Source organism: Protopterus annectens, chromosome 4.part0 (genome assembly GCF_019279795.1).
Source record: "Protopterus annectens isolate FY-2018-M chromosome 4.part0, PAN1.0, whole genome shotgun sequence".
Taxonomy (NCBI): Eukaryota; Metazoa; Chordata; order Ceratodontiformes; family Protopteridae; genus Protopterus; species Protopterus annectens.
Genome location: NC_056733.1, coordinates 654,635,017 through 654,657,202, shown reverse-complemented (window position 1 = coordinate 654,657,202; position 22,186 = coordinate 654,635,017). Strand labels below are relative to the sequence as shown.

The following is a 22,186-nucleotide window of genomic DNA, read 5'->3' as shown; positions in this document are numbered from 1 at the left end:
AGATGATTTTGCTGTATCTTTGCCTGTTGAACAGAAGTGTTATATGAATAAAATTGTTTCTAATGTGACTCAGGTTTTGAAACATGATTTGAGGAGTGTCTTGGAAGTTGAAGACACTCTTTCTAGAAATGCATCCACTTCTGCCACTTCTGTTCTATTGAGGAGGTTTGTTTGGTTACATAACCAGAATTTTTCTGAAGATTTAAAAAGTGAGTTTTTGAAAACTCTTTTAAGATCTGAATTTTTTCTGGTCCTGCTGCTACCCAGATTCTCAAATAATACGTGAGAGAGGTAAATTGATGCATGGGGCATCTAGAGTGTTTCATATTCCCAGGATTTCCCCTAACAAGGTGCCCATCTTCAAAGGTTAATAGGTGTATACTAGGCTAATGACCACAGGGCATTTGTAAGCATAGCCAAGCATCCCAGTTGTATCAAGTGTATGTGCCTTAGAGGTTATTTTAAAGTGTATATGTAAACTAGGGCAACATTTATAGGCTGCTTCTGACCATTAGAGACATAGGTGCTAGACCCAGGGTGTACTTCAATTTCCCATACAGTGGTTCAGGTTTCTCTTAAATAGGATTAGGGAAGAGCTGTGCTTCAGATAGATGGGAAGCCTGTTCCAAAGAAGGGTAATTCTCTCGAGACACACATACCTGTCCTTCCAACATGTCCTGTTTGTTTTGTAAGCAAAGTTTAAATCCCTAGATCGAGTAATTCTGATGCTTTTCATTTTGTGGATATGCAAAAGGTCCATCGGAGTGGGATCCAAGGATGCCTTGTATGTCAACAGTCTGTAGGAAACAAGACTATAGAGATGTAGTTAAGTACTAGGCTTGCTGCCCTTGCAGACCATTTTACGCCTAACCAGTTTCCTCAAAGGTGAAAATCAAACCATGTACCTTGTATCTGTGAGGTAAACACCTTAACCATTATGTCAACACGACTTCTGCCAGGGCAGAACTAATAAAAATTCCAGCCTATCAAGAGTCAGGGTATCAAGAGGAAAGAGCAGGAAGATAATGCTTACAAATCAAATAAAATGGGTTTACCAAAAAAAAAAAATCTTTCCCCAGCTAAAGACCGACTGTGCTAAGACTCTGGGCATCCTGTCCCTTTCTCTTGTCCCCCTTCTCCTTTCACCTTCCACCAGGATTTAGCACAACTCAGCAAACTGGCCACAAATAATTTCAGCCAAGGGATGCTGAGACTAATTCTGTGAGACAGAAAACTCACCTCCCTTCAGAGAAATCCCCCCGCACCCTCCAGACTAGACACAGCTGTTCTCTCCAGTACTCCTTCACAGGTTACAAGTAAGGGTTATAGAACCAGTTACTGCACCACTAAAAGGAAATGGATTTTACACCACAGTCCTTTTGGTATCTAAAAAGCAGCTGCCGTGGAGACGAATGTTAGATTTGGCATACCTAAATACTTTTCTGAAAGTACCCACATTCAAAATACCCTGCAGACAGTCCTCCGCTGTCTTCCAGACCACTGTTTTATGGTGACTTTACCATCTGAAGGTTGCTTGTCATCACATACCAATTGTGCCCAACTTCAAGCTGAACCATCAAATGGCTTTTCTAATTGAAGACGTAGTCCTGACTGTTCAGAACATTTTCAGGGATTTCTCTCTTCAAGAAGTTGCCTCTGCAACAAAGTTTCTCAAAATTCTAGGCCTCATGGCATCAGTGATCCTCATGACATCATAGACCAGATTACACATAAGAAAGATTCAATAGTACTAGCACCTGCTTCCGTTGGAGTTCCTAGTACTAGTGGTGGATTTTGCAAAACAAGAGTTACAGTGGTGGAGGGATCAGATGTCTCTCAGTCCACGCCTACCCTTCTCCCTCCAGACACCATTTCAGTCAGTCAGTCCAGATGGATTCTGCAGATTTTGCATGGGGAAAAGTGTCCAGAAGAGATTAAGTGGAAGGTGAATAGGGTCCTTCAGATGCCACAAAGCACATAAATGTCAAAAAGAAATTTTAGCAGTGATTCAGACCTTAAAGGTTCTTCACCACTGATGGTCTCCAGGTCCCACTTTATTGGTCACAGATGACACCACAGTCATGTGGTACCTGAACAAACAAGGAAGCACAAGGTCATATCTCTTTTGTCAGTTTGTAGTGATGGCCTGGGAGCTAGCCTTACAGCATTCTCTGATGCTTCAGATCTCATACATCCTTTCAGAGCAAAACATAGTGGCAGACAGACTAAGCACATCCTGGACGGACCCTCATGAATGACAGCTCTGGACAGAGGTCTGCCTGGATTTGGTCCGAATATGGGTACACTTCAAATAGATCTGAACTCTTTCTTTCAAAACTGACAGTTGGAAAATTCTGTTTGGAACATCCTTGCAATCATACTTGGAGGACAGAAGCATTCCCATTCCCTTGGATGGGGAATATTCCTTTATTCCTTTTCACTGATACTCAAGTTACTTCTGATACTTCAGAAAGAATTCCCAAAGATCATTATGGTGACCCCCTTCTGGCCCATGCAAAGATGTTCTCCTATTTAATGGAATTGGCTAAGGGCAGTTACCACAAGCTTTCTCACTCTGGATCTGTGCACACTGTGTCAGGGGTGACTGGCGATCTCCACCATGGAAAAACTGTTGCTGGCAGACTGAATGATTTCTATCTTAATACATTTTAAGCCCTTTTCTATGAGGATATTCAGCAGGTATTGAACAAGGCAAGAAAACCTGCAACTAGAAAGTTTTATGCTTACAAGTGGAAGAGGTTTTCTAGGTGGTCCGATGCCAGAGGGCCTGGTATGGTGTGTATCTCTCTGGTTTTGAAATATTTGTGTGAGCTACTCAGTGAATGCAGACAGGCAAAGCAGTTCCTGGACAGACCGTCATGAGTGGAAACTCTGGACAAGGGTCTGCCTGGATTTGGTCCAGAGGAGTGCAGCAAACTGTTTCATCAAAGTTTCCATCTCAGCTGCCTGGGAGAAGATCTAATAAATCTACTTCAGGCAATCTTTTTGATTTGACATCAGCTATTCCATCTCAGCTTATCTGCCCATGGATTTCCCCTCTTTTGTCTCTCTTTCTGGTCAAATAGTTTATGAATGGAGTATTGCACTTGAAAGCCCGTCAGAAGCAAATTCCTCATCCTTGAGATCTCAACTTTGTTCTTGAAAATTGATCTTCTCTTCTCTTCTTTTGGAACTGCCTTTCAGGCTAATTTGCGGTTCATCACTTGAAAAACTGTTTTGCTTATTGCTGTGACATTTGTAAAGTAAGTCTCTGAGCTGCAAGCTCTCATGGTAGTCCAATCTTATCTGATTTTCCACAAGGATAGGGTTGTTCTACAAACAAATCCTTCTTTCATGCTAAAAGTTGTTTCTAAATTTACCCTATATCAAGCCATCAGTCTTCTAGTTTTCTTTCTGGAACCTAAAAACAAGGAGAGAAGATTTTGCATACCTTGGATGTGCACAGGCAGCTCAGGTTCTATCTTGACAGAATTATTCCATCCAAGAAAGCTGAACAGCTGTTACTTTACTATTCTTTAGAAAAGTCAGCCTGTCCCTAAGCAAATAGTTGTTCATTGGTTGTCCTCTGCTGCTGTTTTTTTTTTTGTTTGTTTGTTTCTCCCACCATGGTAAATCTATTATAGACCAGGTTAAGACTCATTTAACCAGAGCTTTATCCTCCTCTCTGACTTATTGTAAAGGACTTGACTGTAGAAGCATACTAGAGGACACAACTTGGCCCTCTGTTCATGCCTTTACAAAGCACTAAAAATTGGATTATTTCTCATGTTCCAGAGCAGGCTTTGAGAGGACCATTCTCCAGGAGCTCCTAGATCCTTATTATTCCTTCTGTCAGGTAGGGTAAGCCTTGGGAATCAACCCATATGCCACTGAGACGGTATGAATGATGAACACAGTACAGTTGTGCAAGTCCTTACATACCTGTAATTGTAGATGTTCGAATTTCACACTGCATCAGTGGCAGCACCCACCCACCATCCCCCTTATTTTGTACATAGTTTGATGGTATTCAACCTTTGTTGTGTTGTTGTCTAGTTTTGTTTTTTTTTTCTTTTTTTTTTTTTTTTTGTGGCTGCAGATTGGCTTGTTTCAGGCAATTCTTGCTTCTGGTCCTTCTTGGTTTGTCCAATCCCCTGTCACATTGAGTCAGAGGAGGGGATTCTAATCTCTGGTAAACTGCCATTGAAGGTTTTTGCAAACTTTAAGGCAGTGTGAAATTCGAACGTCTTCTGTTACAGTTAAGCAAGGCTTGTGCATCTGTAGTTTCTCCTTACTCCACATAGCCTCCTGAAAGAGCTTTCAGTTATGTGGAAGGCTGCCAGAAAACATTTTTATTAAGAGTAGGAATACATTCTGGTGAAAAGTGTTTTTAGTGTAGAAGCAGCTGCCTGGGAACTTGTAGATCTGTGTCATTGAAGTTAGGCAGTGTTTTTTTGATTTGGACCTTGGGTATTCTACTTTCACTAAACCTTTTGTTTTGAGCACTGGCAAACCATTTCATCAAAGTTTGCACTGCCTGGGATTAGATCTGTTTTATCTACCTTGAGCAACTATTTTGATTTGGACATCAGCTGTTCCATTGTGAAAAATCATGTGACTTGTTGAGCATTGCTATACCATTTAATCAAAGGTTTTAAAATTCCCCTACGATTGTACAACACCAAGGGCTCTTATATTAAGTAAGAGGGTTGAAGGGATAAATCCTACTCTATAGGATGTTGGAGGTTTCTCCCCAGTTCAACAAGAACTGAGTTTTATTATTATTATTGTGCTGCTGTTAGTGATGTAATGGTTTATGAATGCAGTGGAACTTGACAGACTGTATCATATCCCTGTTATTTGACTGCATGTGTCTTCTGTGTTGCCCCAACATGACCTTCTGGATGGCAGAACTCTTGCTTAGCACTGGTTGATTAAACTAGTCTTTAGAGATCTCCATCTCCACCAGTGGCACAGAACACTGTATATTCCACTGGACTCTAACGTAATGGTTGACAGGGTAACTTTTTACGTATCAAGTCAGTGCACTTTTTATTTTATGTATTTACTTAATGAACTTGAAATTTCTGTCTTGGAAAATTTTCTCTCTTTCATCTGTTATGTGCCATATTTGGATTTCCATAAGAGCTGAGTACTCTCTAGTATTAACTGCTTTTTAGGGTAGTTTCAGAACTCTGAACAACCCAGTCTATTCCATCTTTCTGTGTACTTCCCTTGGGTAGATTCCAGGAAGACCTTGACGGTTTGGCTTTGCCCTCATATTTTTTATTTATGAATGGGTATGTGAGTTCAAGGATATGGACCATTTGTTTTTGTGCTTTTTGCCGTACGTAATGGGTGGCTGTCATTTCCACTGTATTGATAGCTAAACTTTGGCAGTGATTATTCTGTTAAGGATATAGCTAGCTTCTCTTACCCGTTTCAGGAATGTGTCCATTTTTTCAGTTCCTAACTCCTCCCTTTGTTAGTTGGCAAGTGCACTACTGTACCTGCTGTTCTCTTCCATGTGAATGAAGTTCCTTGAAACCATTGTGCATAGCTGTAGAGCAATACTGTATTTGACACACTGATGACTCTATGTCCTACCTTCATGCTCAGAATGCACATATTGAGTCTGACCTACAGGTGTTGCTCCTGTAGTTGTTAAACTTCCTGTCCCTTCCCCCACTATGGTCAGATTGACATCAGCTGTTCAGTCTCTCCCCTTTGGAGCTACGTCCTCCATTCCCTTGATTGCTAATCAACCTTGGGTCATCTGGGTTATAGTCAGCCCTGTATGTCACTATTCTGCATAGCTAGCTGGAATATATCTGTCTCTGATGCCTATACTTAAGCTTACATTTCCACTCCAGGAATAAAAAATCCTTTACCAGTTTGACATTTTGGGGCTATGCTTAGTGATACCCTTTCATTTTAGATAGTCCCTCCAGCTCATTCTTCCCTTTCTGGAGGATTTTACATAGTGATTTAGAGTCTCAGCTGATAACCACTGCAAAAGATGCCTTGAAGTAAAATATAATGGACATGTGAGCCATCATTTGCGCTGATCTTTGAGTGGGCCCTCTCCTTAAGTACTATTTTACCTATCTGCTTATCTCTCTCTCTTGTGTTGCATGGCATCTGTAGTTTTATCAGATGGGATTGTTGCCTTCAGGATTGGTTTATAATTTTATGTCCTCATTAGTTTGTTTCTTCTTGGGGCAGCCACAGTGGTTAGCTTTGCCTCCTCACAGCAAGAGGTTCTCTGGTTCGATCCTCGGCTGGGGTCCCTTCTGTGCGGAGTCTACATGTCCTCCCTCTGGTCGTGTGGGTTTCCTCCGGTTTCCTCCCACATCCCAAAGACATATGCTGTAGGTGGATTGGACACTCTAAATTGGCCCTAGGCATGGGTGCGTGCATGTGTGTCTTCTGTGGAAGGTTGGGCGCTGGGCTAGCAACTCAACACCGTAAAACTCCACTGCCAATCATGAGCGGACAGGTGATCCGCTGTGGCAACCCCTAACTGGGAAAAGCCGAAAGAAGAAAATTAGTTTGTTTCTTCTTGCACACCTGTGTCACCCATGTCCCATGAAGTCAGGAGTGGGAAGCATGGATATGAGCAAACCTTTCTTGTCTATTGCAGGAGGGCTTCATTGTGTACTGACAGAGGGGGATTTGAAGCTTGAGATCTTAAAAAAACTAGCATTGTTTAACTCTTAGGGAAATCTCACATGTTACACATTGAAAAGGGCATTTTCAAAGACTGTCTGATATGGCAGGTACTCGCAGATATTATTTTAGTGTTAAACAGTAAAAACATACTTTATTGTACTCTTTATTGTTTTAAGTTCATTGTCTAGATACATATTTAAAGTAAAATATTTTTGCTTAGGTCACTGATCTCCTCCCAAACAGGAAACTGTGTTAGTGTAGCATTGAAAGATTGTTTTCTTCTTTGTTTATACATGTTTTTATTTGTTTTTATTAATATATTTTTTTAAGTTCTCCATAGGAATTGCCCAATGATTCCCCTTCCCATATTCCATGTGCTCATTTGTACCATCCAGAGGTGAGAGAAAGGTGAAGTATCTTGTGGAGATCACTGGTCCATCCCCTAACCCTCCCTACTAGGTGGCTTGCAGACTTACAGTGGTACAGTAGTCACCTGATTGGAGAGACTGCATTTTCCCACACATCTACCTCCCAGACTTAATGGTGCTTACATCACAGCAACAGTGTGAGCTTGCCTTCTCACTTCCATGAGTGAGTCCTAGAGACTGCCCCTCCTATGGAACAGGTTTCCCATCCATGTGACGTTGAGTTCATCTATTACCCAGTTTAAGTGCAACCTGGACCAGTGGATGGGGAATAGGAAGTTTACATCGGGCCTGGCACTCATGTCCCTTATGGACAAAGGTAGCTCATAAATGTGGCTCTCAGTGTCCTGTTTGGATACAGGACATCATTATTCTTTGGGGAAAACTTGTCTAGGCTTAGAAAGGCCCCCCCACCCAGGTTGCTGGCCTAGTAACAGTCTATGAATCTGTGAATCACCACTTCCTTTGGTAGGAATTGCTAATGTGACAGGCCTAGCTCCCCCCCTGCCAGGTATAGCTGAGCTGGCATGAACCAGTCAACCCCATCCTGTCCCCCACCTGGCCCCTCCAGTATTCATGCTGCAAACATGGGTCACCTGAGTCATATGAGGTAGTCAGGGCTTCATCTCTCTAAACTATGGACGCAGGCTACCATTGTCTTAATTTTTGCACTTCCCCATGATCAAGCCAGTACAGTGCAGCTGACCTCTGAAGATGTGTTTTTTTAATTTCTCCAAGTCTTTTGAGTTTCTAATACCATGATGGGAATGGACCCCATTCCTAAGTCAAAGTATGATTAAAGTTAATGAAATTAGTATTGTTTCAATCTTTGATGTCAGCCAGTAGTGCTCTTTGCAGCACCAACAATGTGCGCAGTAATGACTCCTGCAATTTGTATGAGGTTACATGGATTGGTAACATATCCAAATAAAATTGTAATTTCTTTTTTATTTGAAGCTTCTGACAGTTTTTCTTGTGGATGTATTTTCCTTTCCTCTTAATTTCTCTCTTAATCGTTTTGCATATCTTGTGTCTGGAAATTCAGGGCTTTTTACATAATAGTAACAATACATAATTTTTTTCTCTGTCTGTTTTTAGTTTCTCCAAGTCTTTTGGGTTTCTAATACCATGAAGGGAATGGACCCCATTCCTAAGTCAAAGTACGATTAAAGTTCATGAAATTAGTATTGTTTCACTCTTTGATGTTAGCCAAAAGTGCTCTTCGCAGTACCCACAATGTACCCAGTAATGACTCCTTCTGCAGTTCAGTATGAGTCATCTGATAGTGTGCCATGTATGTCAGCAGTTATATGCTGCTTGTAGTTTTACTGATCTTACAATTCTTGGATTTAACATGATCACACAGAATTTTTATTGCATCAGAGTCAATGGTTAGATTAAGTTATATAATTTAGATACATAAACTTTATTTATATAAAGTACAGGTCTTTGAATTTTCTACTTAAACTACAAATTTTCATTGGTAACTACAGTAAAGGCTTGGGTTTGTAGTCACTAAAAGTGTTTCTTAGCATTTGGGTCATCAGAACACATATGCTGTAATCTACTGCTGAATTGTAGGTAGAAATATGTGTAAGTTTTTTTTTTCGCACACTGGTTATGAATTAAACCTCCCACGTCTTTAACCTTATGTCTCTGGCTGCACAGTTCTGAGAAGGCATAGATGCGCAAAGTTTGTGATGTGCAACTGGTCTGGCCACTGATTTTTGCCTGGCTTGCTTTCTACAAATTTTACGTAAAGTGATGCAAGATGAAACTTTTGCCATATGTTCTGGCTCTTAGAGTCTCATAAAAGACAGCATGCAGTACTGTATTAATAAAAGCGTAGTAAACACTGAATGTGCATTTCATTTGTGCACCAAGTTGAAAACCTTGCTACTTTATTGTTAGTAAAAACGGTTATTTATTTAAAGCCTTTATTTTTGTTTGCTTTCAGATAGCGCTTGCCTTGCAACACTGTCATTCTTTAAATGTTGCTCATAGAGACCTTAAACCAGAGAACCTCCTCTTTAAGGATAACTCCTTGGTAAGTCATGATTGTCTATACCATCTGTCAGATGTAATTTTTTTCTAGTACCATGTTTATCTGTTGATATATAATTTATTCTGACTGTAGTTTTCGGCATGTTATACATACTGTGAAAGCAGGAAATGTGAAAATGTTAAGTGAAATTAAGAACATTGCATTAATCAGTAGTAAATTGCACAGGCTAGTACAGTCTAGTTCTTGTCTTTAGGAGCATCCTTGTTGAAAAAACAGGTGTGTGCACGTTCTGTTTTAAGCAATTTTTTTATTGATTATTTCAAGCAGAATTATCCTTCATCATTAGAGCTCTGCATTTCATCCAAAGTAGAATTTCTGCTGAGAGTTCTGTTTCTTGTTGTTTTAAACCAAGAAATTGTATATTTTTTTCATTATGAAAAGCCCTTAATATTTTCATTTCATAACCTCAGAACGAGTTTAAGTATTTGGGATCAACGGTTGAGAGTAATGGTGAGTGTGGAAGAGAGGTGAAGAAGAGAGTACAGGCAGGGTGGAATGGGTGGAGAAGAGTGTTAGGAGTGATTTGTGACAGATGTGTACCAGTAAGAGTGAGAGGGAAGGTCTACAAGAGGGTAGTGAGACCAGCTATGTTGTATGGGATGTCCTTCAAGGATGCATCTGCAGTCATCACATATGGGTTGTCCTGCCTCAGGCAGCACTTCGGTCGGCCGGATTCCAAAGTCTGGGTCCGGCGTCGGCTGATGTCGCCCCTTCCCCGATGTCAGAACGTTTGGGGTATAAAAGCGTCAGCCGACGCCATCTTCCTCAGTCTTTCTTGCCGCGTGGTGCCCGAAGCAGAAGCAGTTCGCAAGTGCCGGTCAGCCAGCTCCTGTAATTCAGCTAACCGAAGACTTCAAAAGCTAAGTACCCCATTGGGGACTCTTTCTTGCCTCAGCCGATGTCAGATAAAGTTAATAATTGTTTAACTTGTGGGAAACAAATACCTCATAAGGATTTCCACTCTTACTGCCTCCCCTGCTTAGGCCCAGACCACGACGTCTCGGCCTGTTCTGCCTGTGCCTCCTTCAACCGACGTACTCTTAGACGTCGGTCGGAGTTCGCAGAGGAGTTTTTTGGGGCTAGTTTTTCTTATAAAATGCTGTCGGAGACCCCGACTTCCCATTTAATTAAGAAACGGAAAGACAAGGACCGACACACGTGGGCCGCGGTTTCGGCTGAAGCTGCGGCTAGGCCTACCGCGAGTGTCTCTGTCTCGGCTGATACCGAGTCCTTGGAACTTCCGAGCCCTGAAACAGTACAACCGACAGCCTCGGTCCCGGAGGCTCCTGCCGAGTCGGTTATGGAATTGCCTTCAGAAACTGGTGTTTTGGAAGCTTCCGACACCATACCACTAGACAAAGCTACACCAGCACGTGGTGCAGCCAGGCCTCCTGCATCCATGTCCATTAAGGCCTTCACCAGGGCTAAAGCTGCTAAACACACTAAAGCCATGCCTCCCAGGGTTATTCCTCAGGGACCCTCTTCTAGTTCCCAGATCCTAACCGTGGCAGAGGACCTTATCTCTTTAATCAGGGGCTCTCAGCCCCATCCAGACAGGGGCCCCCAACCTCCTCTAGACAAAAGGCCCAAGGTAGATCCCCCTGATCCCCTCTCCTCAGAGGAGGCCTCTGATGGCTCGGATCACTCGGACTACCAGGAGGAGGCTTTTTCGGCCTACGAGGATTCGGATGCAGAGGAATCTATCCCCTCAGCCTCCCCTCCTGAAGAGCTTTCCTTTGGGGAGACCCTACACTCTATGAGAGAGCATTTCAAATGGCAGGGCCAGGAATATTCTGATTCCAGGAAAAGACTAAGAACTTTTCTTCATTTACCTCAGCATAGACCTTTGGCTATTCCTCCTGTTTTAAATGTCATTGATGATGTGTACTCTGACTCTAGTATGACCCCTGACACTCTGCCTCCGGCTCCTGTTAAACCCGATAGGTATTACAGGGTCCCGGACTCACATAATTTTCTTTACAAGGCCCACTCTGCTGATCCTGAAACTATTTCCCAGGGCCCTAAAGGGGTTGCAGCTGTTACTACTAAGAACCCACTCCCCTCTGCAAAGGAGTCCAGGGCTTTAGAGAGATGGGGTAAAAAAGTGTATACTTCTGCCACTCTTTCCATGAGGGCATTAAATTGTCAGTTTCATATGATACAGTACCAAGAGTATTTGTTAGAAGAAATGCATAAAAAACTGTCTTCTACTGAACCCCTTGATCGCAAATCCCTTCAGGATCTGGTACATAACTCCCAGCAGGTTAGCAACCATTTCTTGCAGTGTGGTTATGATGCATTGGAAGCTTCATGTAGGTCAGCAATGACAGGTGTAGTCATACGTAGGCATGCTTGGCTGAAGGAACAATCTCTGCCAGACCATGTTAAAGCTAAGCTTTTGGATGCTCCACTGGAAAAGCAAAAGTTATTTGGTTCCACTGCTCAAGAGGTCCTAAAGAAATTTGAGGAAAAGGCAAAATCTGTACAAACAGTTAAGGATTTTCTTCAAGTCCAACCACCAAGATTCAGCAGAAATTGGCCTTCCAAGAATTGGTCCTTTCCGGACACAGAAAGATTTCAGAGAGGCAGGAACAGGCGTGCCAGAGGTAGAGGGCAAGCTAGGGGCTCCTACAGAGGCCGTCAATGGCAGCCTCCAAACCAGACAGGTAGTGCAGGACTTGCAACTGCTGCACAAGGACAAACTCAATGACTTTGCTTTGACTCCGTCAACCAGGGCTCAGTTAGAAGCACCTTTGGGCGGAAAGCTTTCTTTATTCTCAAAAAATTGGCACAGCATTACAAGAGACAAATGGACACTGCAAATAATAGACAATGGATACAGGTTCCATTTCCACACATTGCCAAAAAGAAAAGGCATGCCAGGTCTGCCACCAAATCAAAGGGCAGAGGCTTTGAAACAAATCTCAAACTTACTACATATGAAAGCAATAGAAAAAGTTCCTCTTTCAGAACAAGGCCAAGGATTTTACTCCAGACTATTCCTTGTTCCAAGAAAAGAAAATCAGTGGAGACCAATTCTCGACTTGTCCGCACTGAATACTTATCTCATTGTGCCAAAATTCAAAATACTGACTCTACAGCAACTCCTTCCCATGCTGGGCAAGGGGTCTTGGCTGGTGACTCTAGACCTCAAGGAGGCATACCTGCATATCCCTATCAGACAAAGTTGCAGAAGACACCTCAGATTTCTTGCAGGGTCAGAGCATTATCAATTCTCAGCATTGCCCTTTGGCTTATCTACTGCGCCCAGAGTATTCACGAAATGCCTGGCATCAGTAATAGCACACTGCAGACTTCAGGGGATTCAAATATACCCATATCTGGACGACTGCCTTATACAAGCGGACAGCCAACAAACTTTGGTAAAGGACTTAAATTATGCCATCAATCTTCTGCAGGCCTTGGGAAACACAGTCAACATGCACAAATCAAGACTTGTTCCATCCCAAAGAATAACCTTTCTGGGTGCGGATCTAGATACAACCACCCAAATGGCTTATCTCACAGAAGAAAAACAAAGACAACTACTGGATTACTTCAAGAATCTGACAAGACAAACTCAGCTGACTGCAAGGAAAATCCTGCAGGCCCTGGGTTACATGGCATCCTGTATTCTTTTGATTCCACAAGCAAGGCTACATATGAGAAAGCTACAGTGGTACCTAAGGAGTTTATGGACTCAGCACAGTCACAGTTTGGAAACTCTAATCCCACTCATTCCATGCCTTCAAAAGGAATTTCTGTGGTGGGCTCAGGCCAGCCAGTCCAACAGGGGGTTGCCCTTCACAAAGCCAAAAACCTCCCAAACTATTACAACCGACGCTTCAGACCTAGGTTGGGGAGCACACATGGAGGGCAGAGGTATCCAAGGACAGTGGTCACAAAAGGAGCTACGCATGCACATAAATCAAAAAGAAATGCTAGCAGTGATGCATGCAATCGAGGCCTTCAAACTCTTTTTGCACCAAGGCCACCTACTTATAAGGACAGACAACACCACAGTCATGTGGTACATAAACAAGCAAGGAGGTACCCATTCCTACCCTCTTTGCAAACTGGCAATGAAACTATGGGATCTTTCCTTGAAACTCAATATACAGCTGCAAGCTCAGTTTGTGCCAGGGAAAGACAATACACTGGCGGATAGCTTAAGCAGAAATATCATGGATGCGCACGAATGGATGCTGCACCCAGACATCTTTCTACAGATAACACAATCTTGGGGGAGGCCAGACATAGATCTGTTTGCATCCCCCCACAATCATCAACTGAAGAAATTCTGCTCAAGGACATACCACCCACAAACGTGGAAAGTGGACGCCCTCTCTTTCAGCTGGAGAAATCTAAAAGTGTATGCATTTCCACCTATCCCATTAATGACCAAGGTGTTACTGAAGATCAGGACAGAGCAGCCAAAAGTGATTCTGATAGCTCCGGACTGGCCAAGGCAGCACTGGTACCCACTGCTAAGGAGCATGTCACGTACGAAACCATGGCCTCTTCCTCTATGGCCACTTCTACTGACACAGCACAAATACAAAACTCTACATTCCAACCTGAAAACATTGCAACTAACAGCCTGGAAAATACCTTGACTCCTCCTCAGGATAGGCTATCCCAGAGAGTAAAGGATATTATTATGGAAGCTTGCCGCCCTTCCACAAGAAAGGCATATTCAGCAAATTGGAAAAGATTTCTCATTTGGAACACCACAAAGGGCCTAGATGCTACATTGATGAACATGGCACATATCCTGGAATATTTGGCAGAAATGTTCCACAATGGTCCGTCTTACTTTTCTGTTAAAATTCATGCTTCAGCAATTTCAGCAGAGTACAATACTGATCCACCTGTCTTCTCTCATCCTCTCCTAAGACAGTTTCTAAGAGGAATCAAAAACATCAAACCTCCTCGGAAACCACCTCTACCTGCTTGGGACCTTAACTTCGTGTTGGAGAAACTAACGCTGCCTCCATTTGAACCAGCAGCATTTGCAGATCTACAGTACCTTTCATGGAAGACTGCCTTCCTTCTGGCCATAACCTCAGCAAGAAGAGTTTCGGAGTTGCAGGCCCTGATGGCAGTACAGCCATTCATTATTTTTCATCAGGACAGAGTTTCATTGAGAACTAATCCTACATTTATGCCAAAGGTGGTATCCAGGGTTTCATTAAATCAAGCCATTCACTTGCCTACCTTCTTCCCAAATCCACAAAACAAAGGGGAGAAACGTCTGCACACCCTGGACATTCACAGACAGTTGCGCTACTACTTGGACAGAACTAAAGGTTTCAGAAAAGCTGACCAGCTGTTGGTAGCATATGCTGCTGGTACTCAAGGAAAAGCAATTTCCAAACAGACAATTTCAAAATGGATAGGAAATTGCATTCGCTTTTGTTACTCCTTTCACGGAAAGACTGTACCAGCTAATATTAGACCTCATTCCACGAGAGCCACAGCCACCTCCACAGCCTTCTTAAGAGGGGTGGCTTCCAAGGACATTTTAGAAGCTGCCACATGGAGCTCCGTGCATACATTTGCCAAGCATTACAACTTACCTTTATATTCCAGATCCAGAGCAGGCTTTGCTACGGCTGTCCTGCAGGGTATCTTAGCTACACCATCCTTTTCTTAGTTCCCCCACCCCCAGATTGGCTATGGTATTCTACCCATATGTGATGACTGCAGATGCATCCTTGAAGGACATAGTACAGTTTTGTACCTACCATAAATGTAGATGTCCGATAGGTATGCATCTGCAGTCAGGTTTACCCTTCCTCCTTCCCCTCTGTGGTTTTCTAGGGTACTTACCCCTCTAATAGCTAGCTGGGGGAATCTATTGTGGTGTATTTGTTTTTATACATATATGTATTATGGTACATGTTTGGATTTTCATTGCATTTCTCCAAATTTAGCCTTCTTTGGAGGGCATCTGGCATCTGGGGCAAGAAAAACTGAGGAAGATGGCGTCGGCTGACGCTTTTATACCCCAGCCGCTCTGACGTCGGGGAAGGGGCGACATCAGCCGACGCCGGACCCAGACTTTGGAATCCGGCCGACCGAAGGGCTGCCTGAGGCAGGACAACCCATATGTGATGACTGCAGATGCATACCTATCGGACATCTACATTTATGGTAGGTACAAAACTGTACTTTAGAGATGGTGGCATTGACAAAAAGGCAGGAGTCAGAGCTGGAAGTGGCAGAGTTAAAGATGTTAAGATTTGCAGTGGGTGTGACAAGGATAGACAGGATTAGGAATCAGTATATTAGAGGGCCAGCTCAGGGTGGACGGTTTGGAGGCAAAGTCAGAGAGGCAAGATTGCGTTGGTTTGGACATGTGCTGAGGAGGGATGATGGGTATATTGGGAAAAAGATGCTAAGGATGGAGCTGCCAGGTAAGAGGAAAAGAGGAATGCCTAAGATAAGGTTTATGGACGTGGTAAGAGAGGACATGCATGTGGTTGGTGTGACAGAGCAATATGCAGAGGACAAGAAGAAATGGAAACAGATGATCCGCTGTGGCGACCCCTAACGGGAACAGCTGAAAGAGAAGAAGAAGAACCTCAGAATGACAGTCATGTCTGGGATTTGAGGTGATGATGGAGCACATTAACTTAAAAATTAGACCATCGTCTGTTGCCCCATTGTTTTCTCTGTCATTTATTTTGGTTCCCACTGTAGCTGTTTGCCATCAGCTGTGTCCTAAAATCCCTCCTTAGCCATCTTCTCCAGTCTCCCCAGCACCTAATCCTCTCCAGTCTCCCCAGCACCTAATCCTCTCATCTCTTCAAACAGACCCTCCACCTAACAACAGGAAAGTCCTTAGTTAAAATAATCAAGAGAAATGAGTTAAGAGATTAAAATGTCCTGGTAAGGCATAATTCATAAAACCAGGGAGGGATTTTTCTGCAATGCCCACCCAATGTTCTTTGTTGTGATTATTTGGTGTTAGAATACCTTCATAGAAATTGTATTGTTGATGGAATTTCTAACACTGTAAATGGTGTTGGGGTTTGGGATTATGATTTGGTTGTGATAAGATTTGTTACAAGACACTAGAGACACTGCTGACCATTGTTCCTTTTTAGTACATCAAGAAGAGAAATGAAAATGCGTGCATGCGTGTTTCCATTTTCACAAGAAAGAAAACCATGTAAAGAGAGTTCAAACTTATTAAAATGCTAATGTCTTAAGTTAGAACTAAATAGTAAACTATATTAGAGAGCTATGACTCTAATAGGACTATGTTGTTAATTTATCCAAATGTAATTTTGATGCTTTTGAACTGTCGGTATTAAACAAAGGTTTGAAGTTTATACCGACAGTTCTTCCTAGAATGTATGAGATTAAAAGTGAGATATATAATCTAGTGCGTAAAATGAATTTGAGAGAGTATTTTTATAATGTAAATCAAAAGGAAACTGATGAGTGTGTTGAGGAAACAGATTCGGAAAGTAATGAAAGCTTCTTTTCTTGTGAATCTGATTTAGAAGCTAATGCATATAGCTTGTTAGATACAAGCAAATTGAAAAATAATAGCACTTTTATGCCTCCTTGTAAAAATTTAAATATTCAAAGTTTCAATAATGCTTTAAACTTTATAATAGATAAAGAACTGAGAGATTTTGAAAATACAAATAAAAATTATAATTTGTCTAAAGAGGAATGGATGAAATTACAAAGTATGAGTAGAAATGAAGAGATAGTTTTTAAACCATCCGACAAGGGGGGCAAATTGGTGGTTATGAATTCTGGGGATTACTTAAAAATGTGCATGGTACATTGATAATAAAGAAGTTTATAGTAAGATAGATGAGATTTATTTAACACAAGCACAACAAGCTTTTCAGGTTTTGTTAAAGAAAGGTATTAGATTACATTATTTTACAGAGAATGATGTGACTCGTAAGATTAATGTTAAGAACAGTAAAGTAGCAAAATTTTTTTGTGTCCCCAAGATTCACAAAGATTTGGCACAACCACCTGGACGCCCTATAGTGTCGGCTAGCGGATTTTTTACATATAATCTCAGTTGTTTACTGCATGAAACTTTATTACAGGCAGTAATGAAGTTACCTTCATACATTAAGGATTCTTTTGATTTTTTGAGTAAAATAAAGGATATAGTATGGACTAGAGATATGTATTTTATAACGGTGGATGTAGTGAGTTTATATACTAACATCTCTCATATCCTTGGTCTTGAGGCTATACAGTATTTTTTAGGTGATAGTCCCAAAACTCAATATATAAAAGAATTAGTAGAGTTTTGTCTGACAAATAACATATTTGAATTTAATGGGACATTATATAAGCAGAATATTGGAACAGCAATGGGGGCGGCTTTCGCCCCAGTTTATGCTAATTTGTTTATGGGGTAGTTGAAAATACGTATATTTATAGACATGAGTTTTTTAGGAAATATGTGGTGAAATATTATCGATTTATAGACGATTTAATTTTTGTTTGTAAAGGGGGTGAATATTTGTCTTTCGATTTTATTGAGTATTTGAATGCCAATAGATATGGTATAAAATTTGATGGCATTCAGAAAGGTAGTCAAGTTAATTATTTGGATATAATATTAAGAGGGAAAAGAGAAGAGAAAATTCATACTAACATATATAGAAAGTTTAATCAAACAAATTGGAAATTGTTTGGTAATAGTTGTCACCCCAATCACACCATGGCAGCTATTCCTTATGGGGAGTTGCTTAGGATTAAAAGGTTGAGTAGTGATATTAAAGAAGCAAAGGAAGAGGCACAGAAAACAGCCTCTATTTTTATTACTAGGGGGTACCAACCAGATAATGTATATGAAAGTTTTGATAAGATATATGGAAATAACACATATATTAATATGAAAGATGGTAATAAAAAAAAGAAAATATATGAATATGAAAGGCAAGATTTTAGCAGAGAAAAAATGTTTTTTGTTACTAAATATACAGTTTTTTCACATATAATGAATGGGTTAGTTAAGCAGTATTGGAGACAGGTTAGTAGCGAAGTCCTGTGTTTAGCACATGTAGAATTAAAAATGTCTTACAAAAGAGGACGAAATCTGAAAGATTTCTTGGTGCATAACACATATATAAGGCCAAGAGATAATATATCATTGAACATGGACATTAGAGGAACTTTCCCTTGTGGGAAATGTTCCATTTGTCAATATATTGTTACAAAGGTAGATAAGATAGGGACCAAACATTTTGATACTAGAGGGATGTACTCCAGCTTAAGTAGGGGAGTAATTTATGATCTGAAGTAGGAGATTCATTTGTCTGCAACCTGTGGGTTATGGATCCGATATCGGATCCGAACCGGCATGGTTTACCAGCTATGGATCCAAGCTCTCAGCTCCTCCCCTCACCCATAATGCCCTGCTCTACCCTCATGACCTCAGATCTCGTTTGCCGCGCATGGTGACCAGATTGTTTTTCCAGCTCTCCAGCTAAGTGCTAGTTCAAGTATTTAAATTGTAAAATTTAAAGATTTTATTTGGTTATTTGTGTGAAAGTGTAGGTTTCCCCTTTGGTATATTTACTTTTTTTAGTGTTTAATCTAAAAGTTATATCCCTCTCCTCGCTGTTAGCGTAGTGTGTGTGTTGGGCCTGTGAGTGATTTTGTGTTTTCTTTAGTTACTTCTTTAGTTATAGTAACTACTGTTGTAGATTGGGATGTCTGAGCAACCCAAGTCTATTTTTCTAAATGCTCGAGTGTGGCCATAAGCTTTCCCCAGCTGATGGCCACACTGTGTTAGATGCCTGGGGTTGAACACCTCACATCTGGATGTTCCATTTGTGCAGGGTTCAACCCCAGGGCATTGAAGGAGCGGAGGTCCAAGCTTGTTTTGGCGGGCCTTTTACCGCGGACTCGGCTCCGACCTCCGCTCCTTCGAGTAACCGTCCACAGTTATTCCTTCTGCGGCTCCCCTCCTCCTCCTGGGACTCAACCTCCCGTTTCTGGTTCGGAGAGGGATGCTAAAAAGGACGGAGGAGAAGCACCATAAGCGGCGGGCCGAGACCTCTGTTTCGGCCCGCCAGCCAAGCGGCTTCTCCCGGCTCCATTGTCGGCTCGGTCTCCTCCTCCTCGGCTCCGGTCTCCAGTGTGTTTTCACGGGACCTGAGGAGGAGGAGACCCGATCTCCGTCGAGGCTATCGAGGAGGCACTCTAGGCCTACCTCGGTAGCCTCGTCGAGATCTATAGCTTCGGATGCTGATCTGGACCGGATGATGAGAAGGTTCATCCAGGCCCAGATGCAGATGGGAGTGCTCTTGCCTCCCCCTCTGGGGAGCTCAACCCCTTTTCAAACCGATTGCTCCTTCTCCGACCCGCTACCGGGTTCGGAGCAGTTGGAACCTAGCAGCCGGGCGGGGTGGGTCGGCGCCGATAGTACTTTGTACCGGATCCGACCCTGCCCTTGAGTGCATCGGATCCGACCTCGGAGCCTGGATCCGAGCCTCGGATCCGGGGATCAGTGCTCCTTCGGCGCCGTCTGTGTCGGAGCGCACTGTCGCCGGATCCGGCGGCGCCGGCTCCGATCCACTCTTCGGATCGAGGGAGCCGATTGTCGGATCCTTTGGTCGAGGTCGGCTCCCTTCGGCGTTTGATGTAGTGGAGAGGGCCCTGTTGAGGGTCTCCGGACCCCCGGCACTTGTTTCGGCTCCGTCCCGCGCTCCCTCTGCACTGGGTCAGGCTTCCACCATCCGGCCCTTGGGACAGCCCGCTTCTGTGCCCCAAACTGCTCCCCTGGAACAGGTTGCTGCTTGCGAGGAGTCCTCTGACAGCCCCCCAGAGGATGTTCCTCGCAAGCATACGTGCAAAAGGAGGCACATTGACTCCCCCGAGTCTCTCACGGAAGACACAGACTTGGAGGAAGGGGAAGGCTCCCCATGGTCACCCCCCGAGGATGTCTCATTTGGAGACATCATGGAAATGCTCCGTGTAAGGGGGGGGGGGGTAGTCTGCCCCCAAGTCTTCCTCGGACGAGTCCGTGTTCTTGGAGGCATTTGAAGCGGGCCCGTCTACCTCTTGGGTGTCCCCTCCTGCCGACCCCCTGGTGGACCTCATTACCACCAGGGCGTGGAAGGAACCGGACACCGTGGAGCCAATTCCTAAGAGGCCCGATAGGATCCTCAGCCCACCGTCCGACCGTGCCCATTGGAGTAAGGGGCCTCAGGTAGATGCCATGTTGACGGCGGCGGCCACCAAGAGGGAACTTGCTCAGGAGAGTCCCTCAGTCCATCCCCCGAGCAAGGAGTCTCGGATAATGGACCGCTTGGGGAAGCGGATGTTTAGTTCAGCGACCTTCTCGGTAAGGGCGCTGAACTACCTGGCACACGTCATTAGGATGCAGCGAGATCTTATTAAAGAATACGCTGCATCTCCCCCAGAGTCCATGTCGGAAGAGGACAAAATGCTGCACTCCACCCGCATGGCCACTCTTAGATCAGTTACTAATACCTCTATGCGGCTACTCTCCCATGCTACGGAAGGCGCTAGAGCCGCAGGGGCAAGTCTAGTCACTAGACGTCAGGCCTGGCTCCGTCACTGCGATTTTTCTGAGCCCTTCAAAGCGTCATTTGCGAATGCCCCCTTTGATGGTTCTGCCCTCTTTGGCAAAACCGTTCGCGACACTTTGACCCAGAGCGAGAAGGACGGGAAGACGCTGTCTGCCGTCGGAATCCGCTTCTCTGCACCCCAGAGGCCCTACTCTAGGAACCAAAAGGGTCAGAAGAAGATGTGGTTCCGGAAGTCGCAGCAATCTCAGCCTGCTCCGGACAACCAGTCCTTCCGAGGCAGAGGAGGACAGGGAGGACGCCGCCCTAGAGGCAGAGGGGCTCCCAGGAACTTCGGGTCCAGAGAACCTTTCTCTGAACGGCCCGCGCAGTAACCCTGAGGGGTTGCCCGGCTGCTCCACTCTGGAGGCAGTCGGGGGACGTTTTTCGGGGCACCTAGCGGCATGGGAGTCCATAACATCAGACCGCTGGGTTCTCCAGATCATATCCAGAGGATACCGCATCCCTTTTCGTCACTTACCAAAGTTGAAGTCCCTCCCAGACGTTCCACCCGGTCAACGGGAGGCCGCTTTGGCAGAAATTGGCCATCTGCTAAAGAAAAGAGCCATCCAGCCCGTCCCCCCAGACCGGATCAGATCAGGGTTCTACTCCAGGTTCTTTTTAGTGCCAAAAAAGACGGGGGAACTAAGACCAATTTTAGACCTTTCTCTCTTGAACCTGGCAGTCCCCAAGGAAAAATTCCGAATGGTCACCTTGCAATCTATTCTCCCCCTTCTGGTAGAAAATCACTGGATGTGTTCTATAGACCTCAAAGACGCGTACTACCACATTCTGATGGACAGGCGCTCCAGGAGGTTCCTCCGCTTCCGGCTGGGAGCCAGTCACTACCAGTTCCGGGTTCTTCCCTTTGGTCTCACCACAGCCCCCAGGGTGTTCACCAAAGTATTAGCAGTGGTAGCGGCCCACCTGAGGCTTCAGGGGGTGCAGGTCTTCCCCTACCTGGACGACTGGCTTCTTACCGCCCCAACAAGGCATCTACTACTATTGTCGCGAGACTCCTTTCTCCATCTTGCTCCCTTTCTGGGCATTACAATAAATACAAAGAAATCCAACCTGGCCCACACAGCTCTTAGATTTTATAGGGGCCAGGTTAGACACAAGGAGTTTAAAAGCCTTCCTCACTGCGGACAGAGTTCAAAATCTGCAGCTCCAGGTGCGGGCCATTCTCCACTCAAGTTTTATTCCGGCGGAGTTGGTCCTGAGGGCTCTAGGGTCCATGGCGTCTGCTATAGCACTTCTTCCTCTTGCCAGGCTCAATATGCGCATCCTCCAGTGGACTCTCTTAGTACAATGGTCTTACCTTGCTCTCCCTATGCATCATCCCATTGCGATCAGCAAGGCTTGTAAGCGGTCCCTCCTGTGGTGGCTTCACTCCCCAGATCTCCACGGAGGCCGCCCATTTTGTGCTTCTCCCCCTC

General features: G+C 43.8%; 1 protein-coding gene across 1 annotated transcript in view; it reads left to right on the top strand.

Annotated features, from left to right (window-relative positions):
* MAPKAPK5 (MAPK activated protein kinase 5) overlaps positions 1 to 22,186 on the top strand; it is a 1,432,063-nt gene that overhangs the window by 335,139 nt on the left and 1,074,738 nt on the right. Inside the window, exon 6 of the mRNA XM_044068618.1 lies at positions 9,055 to 9,144. Coding sequence (XP_043924553.1) covers positions 9,055 to 9,144 — 90 coding nt within the window. The remainder of the gene's footprint in view (positions 1 to 9,054; positions 9,145 to 22,186) is intronic.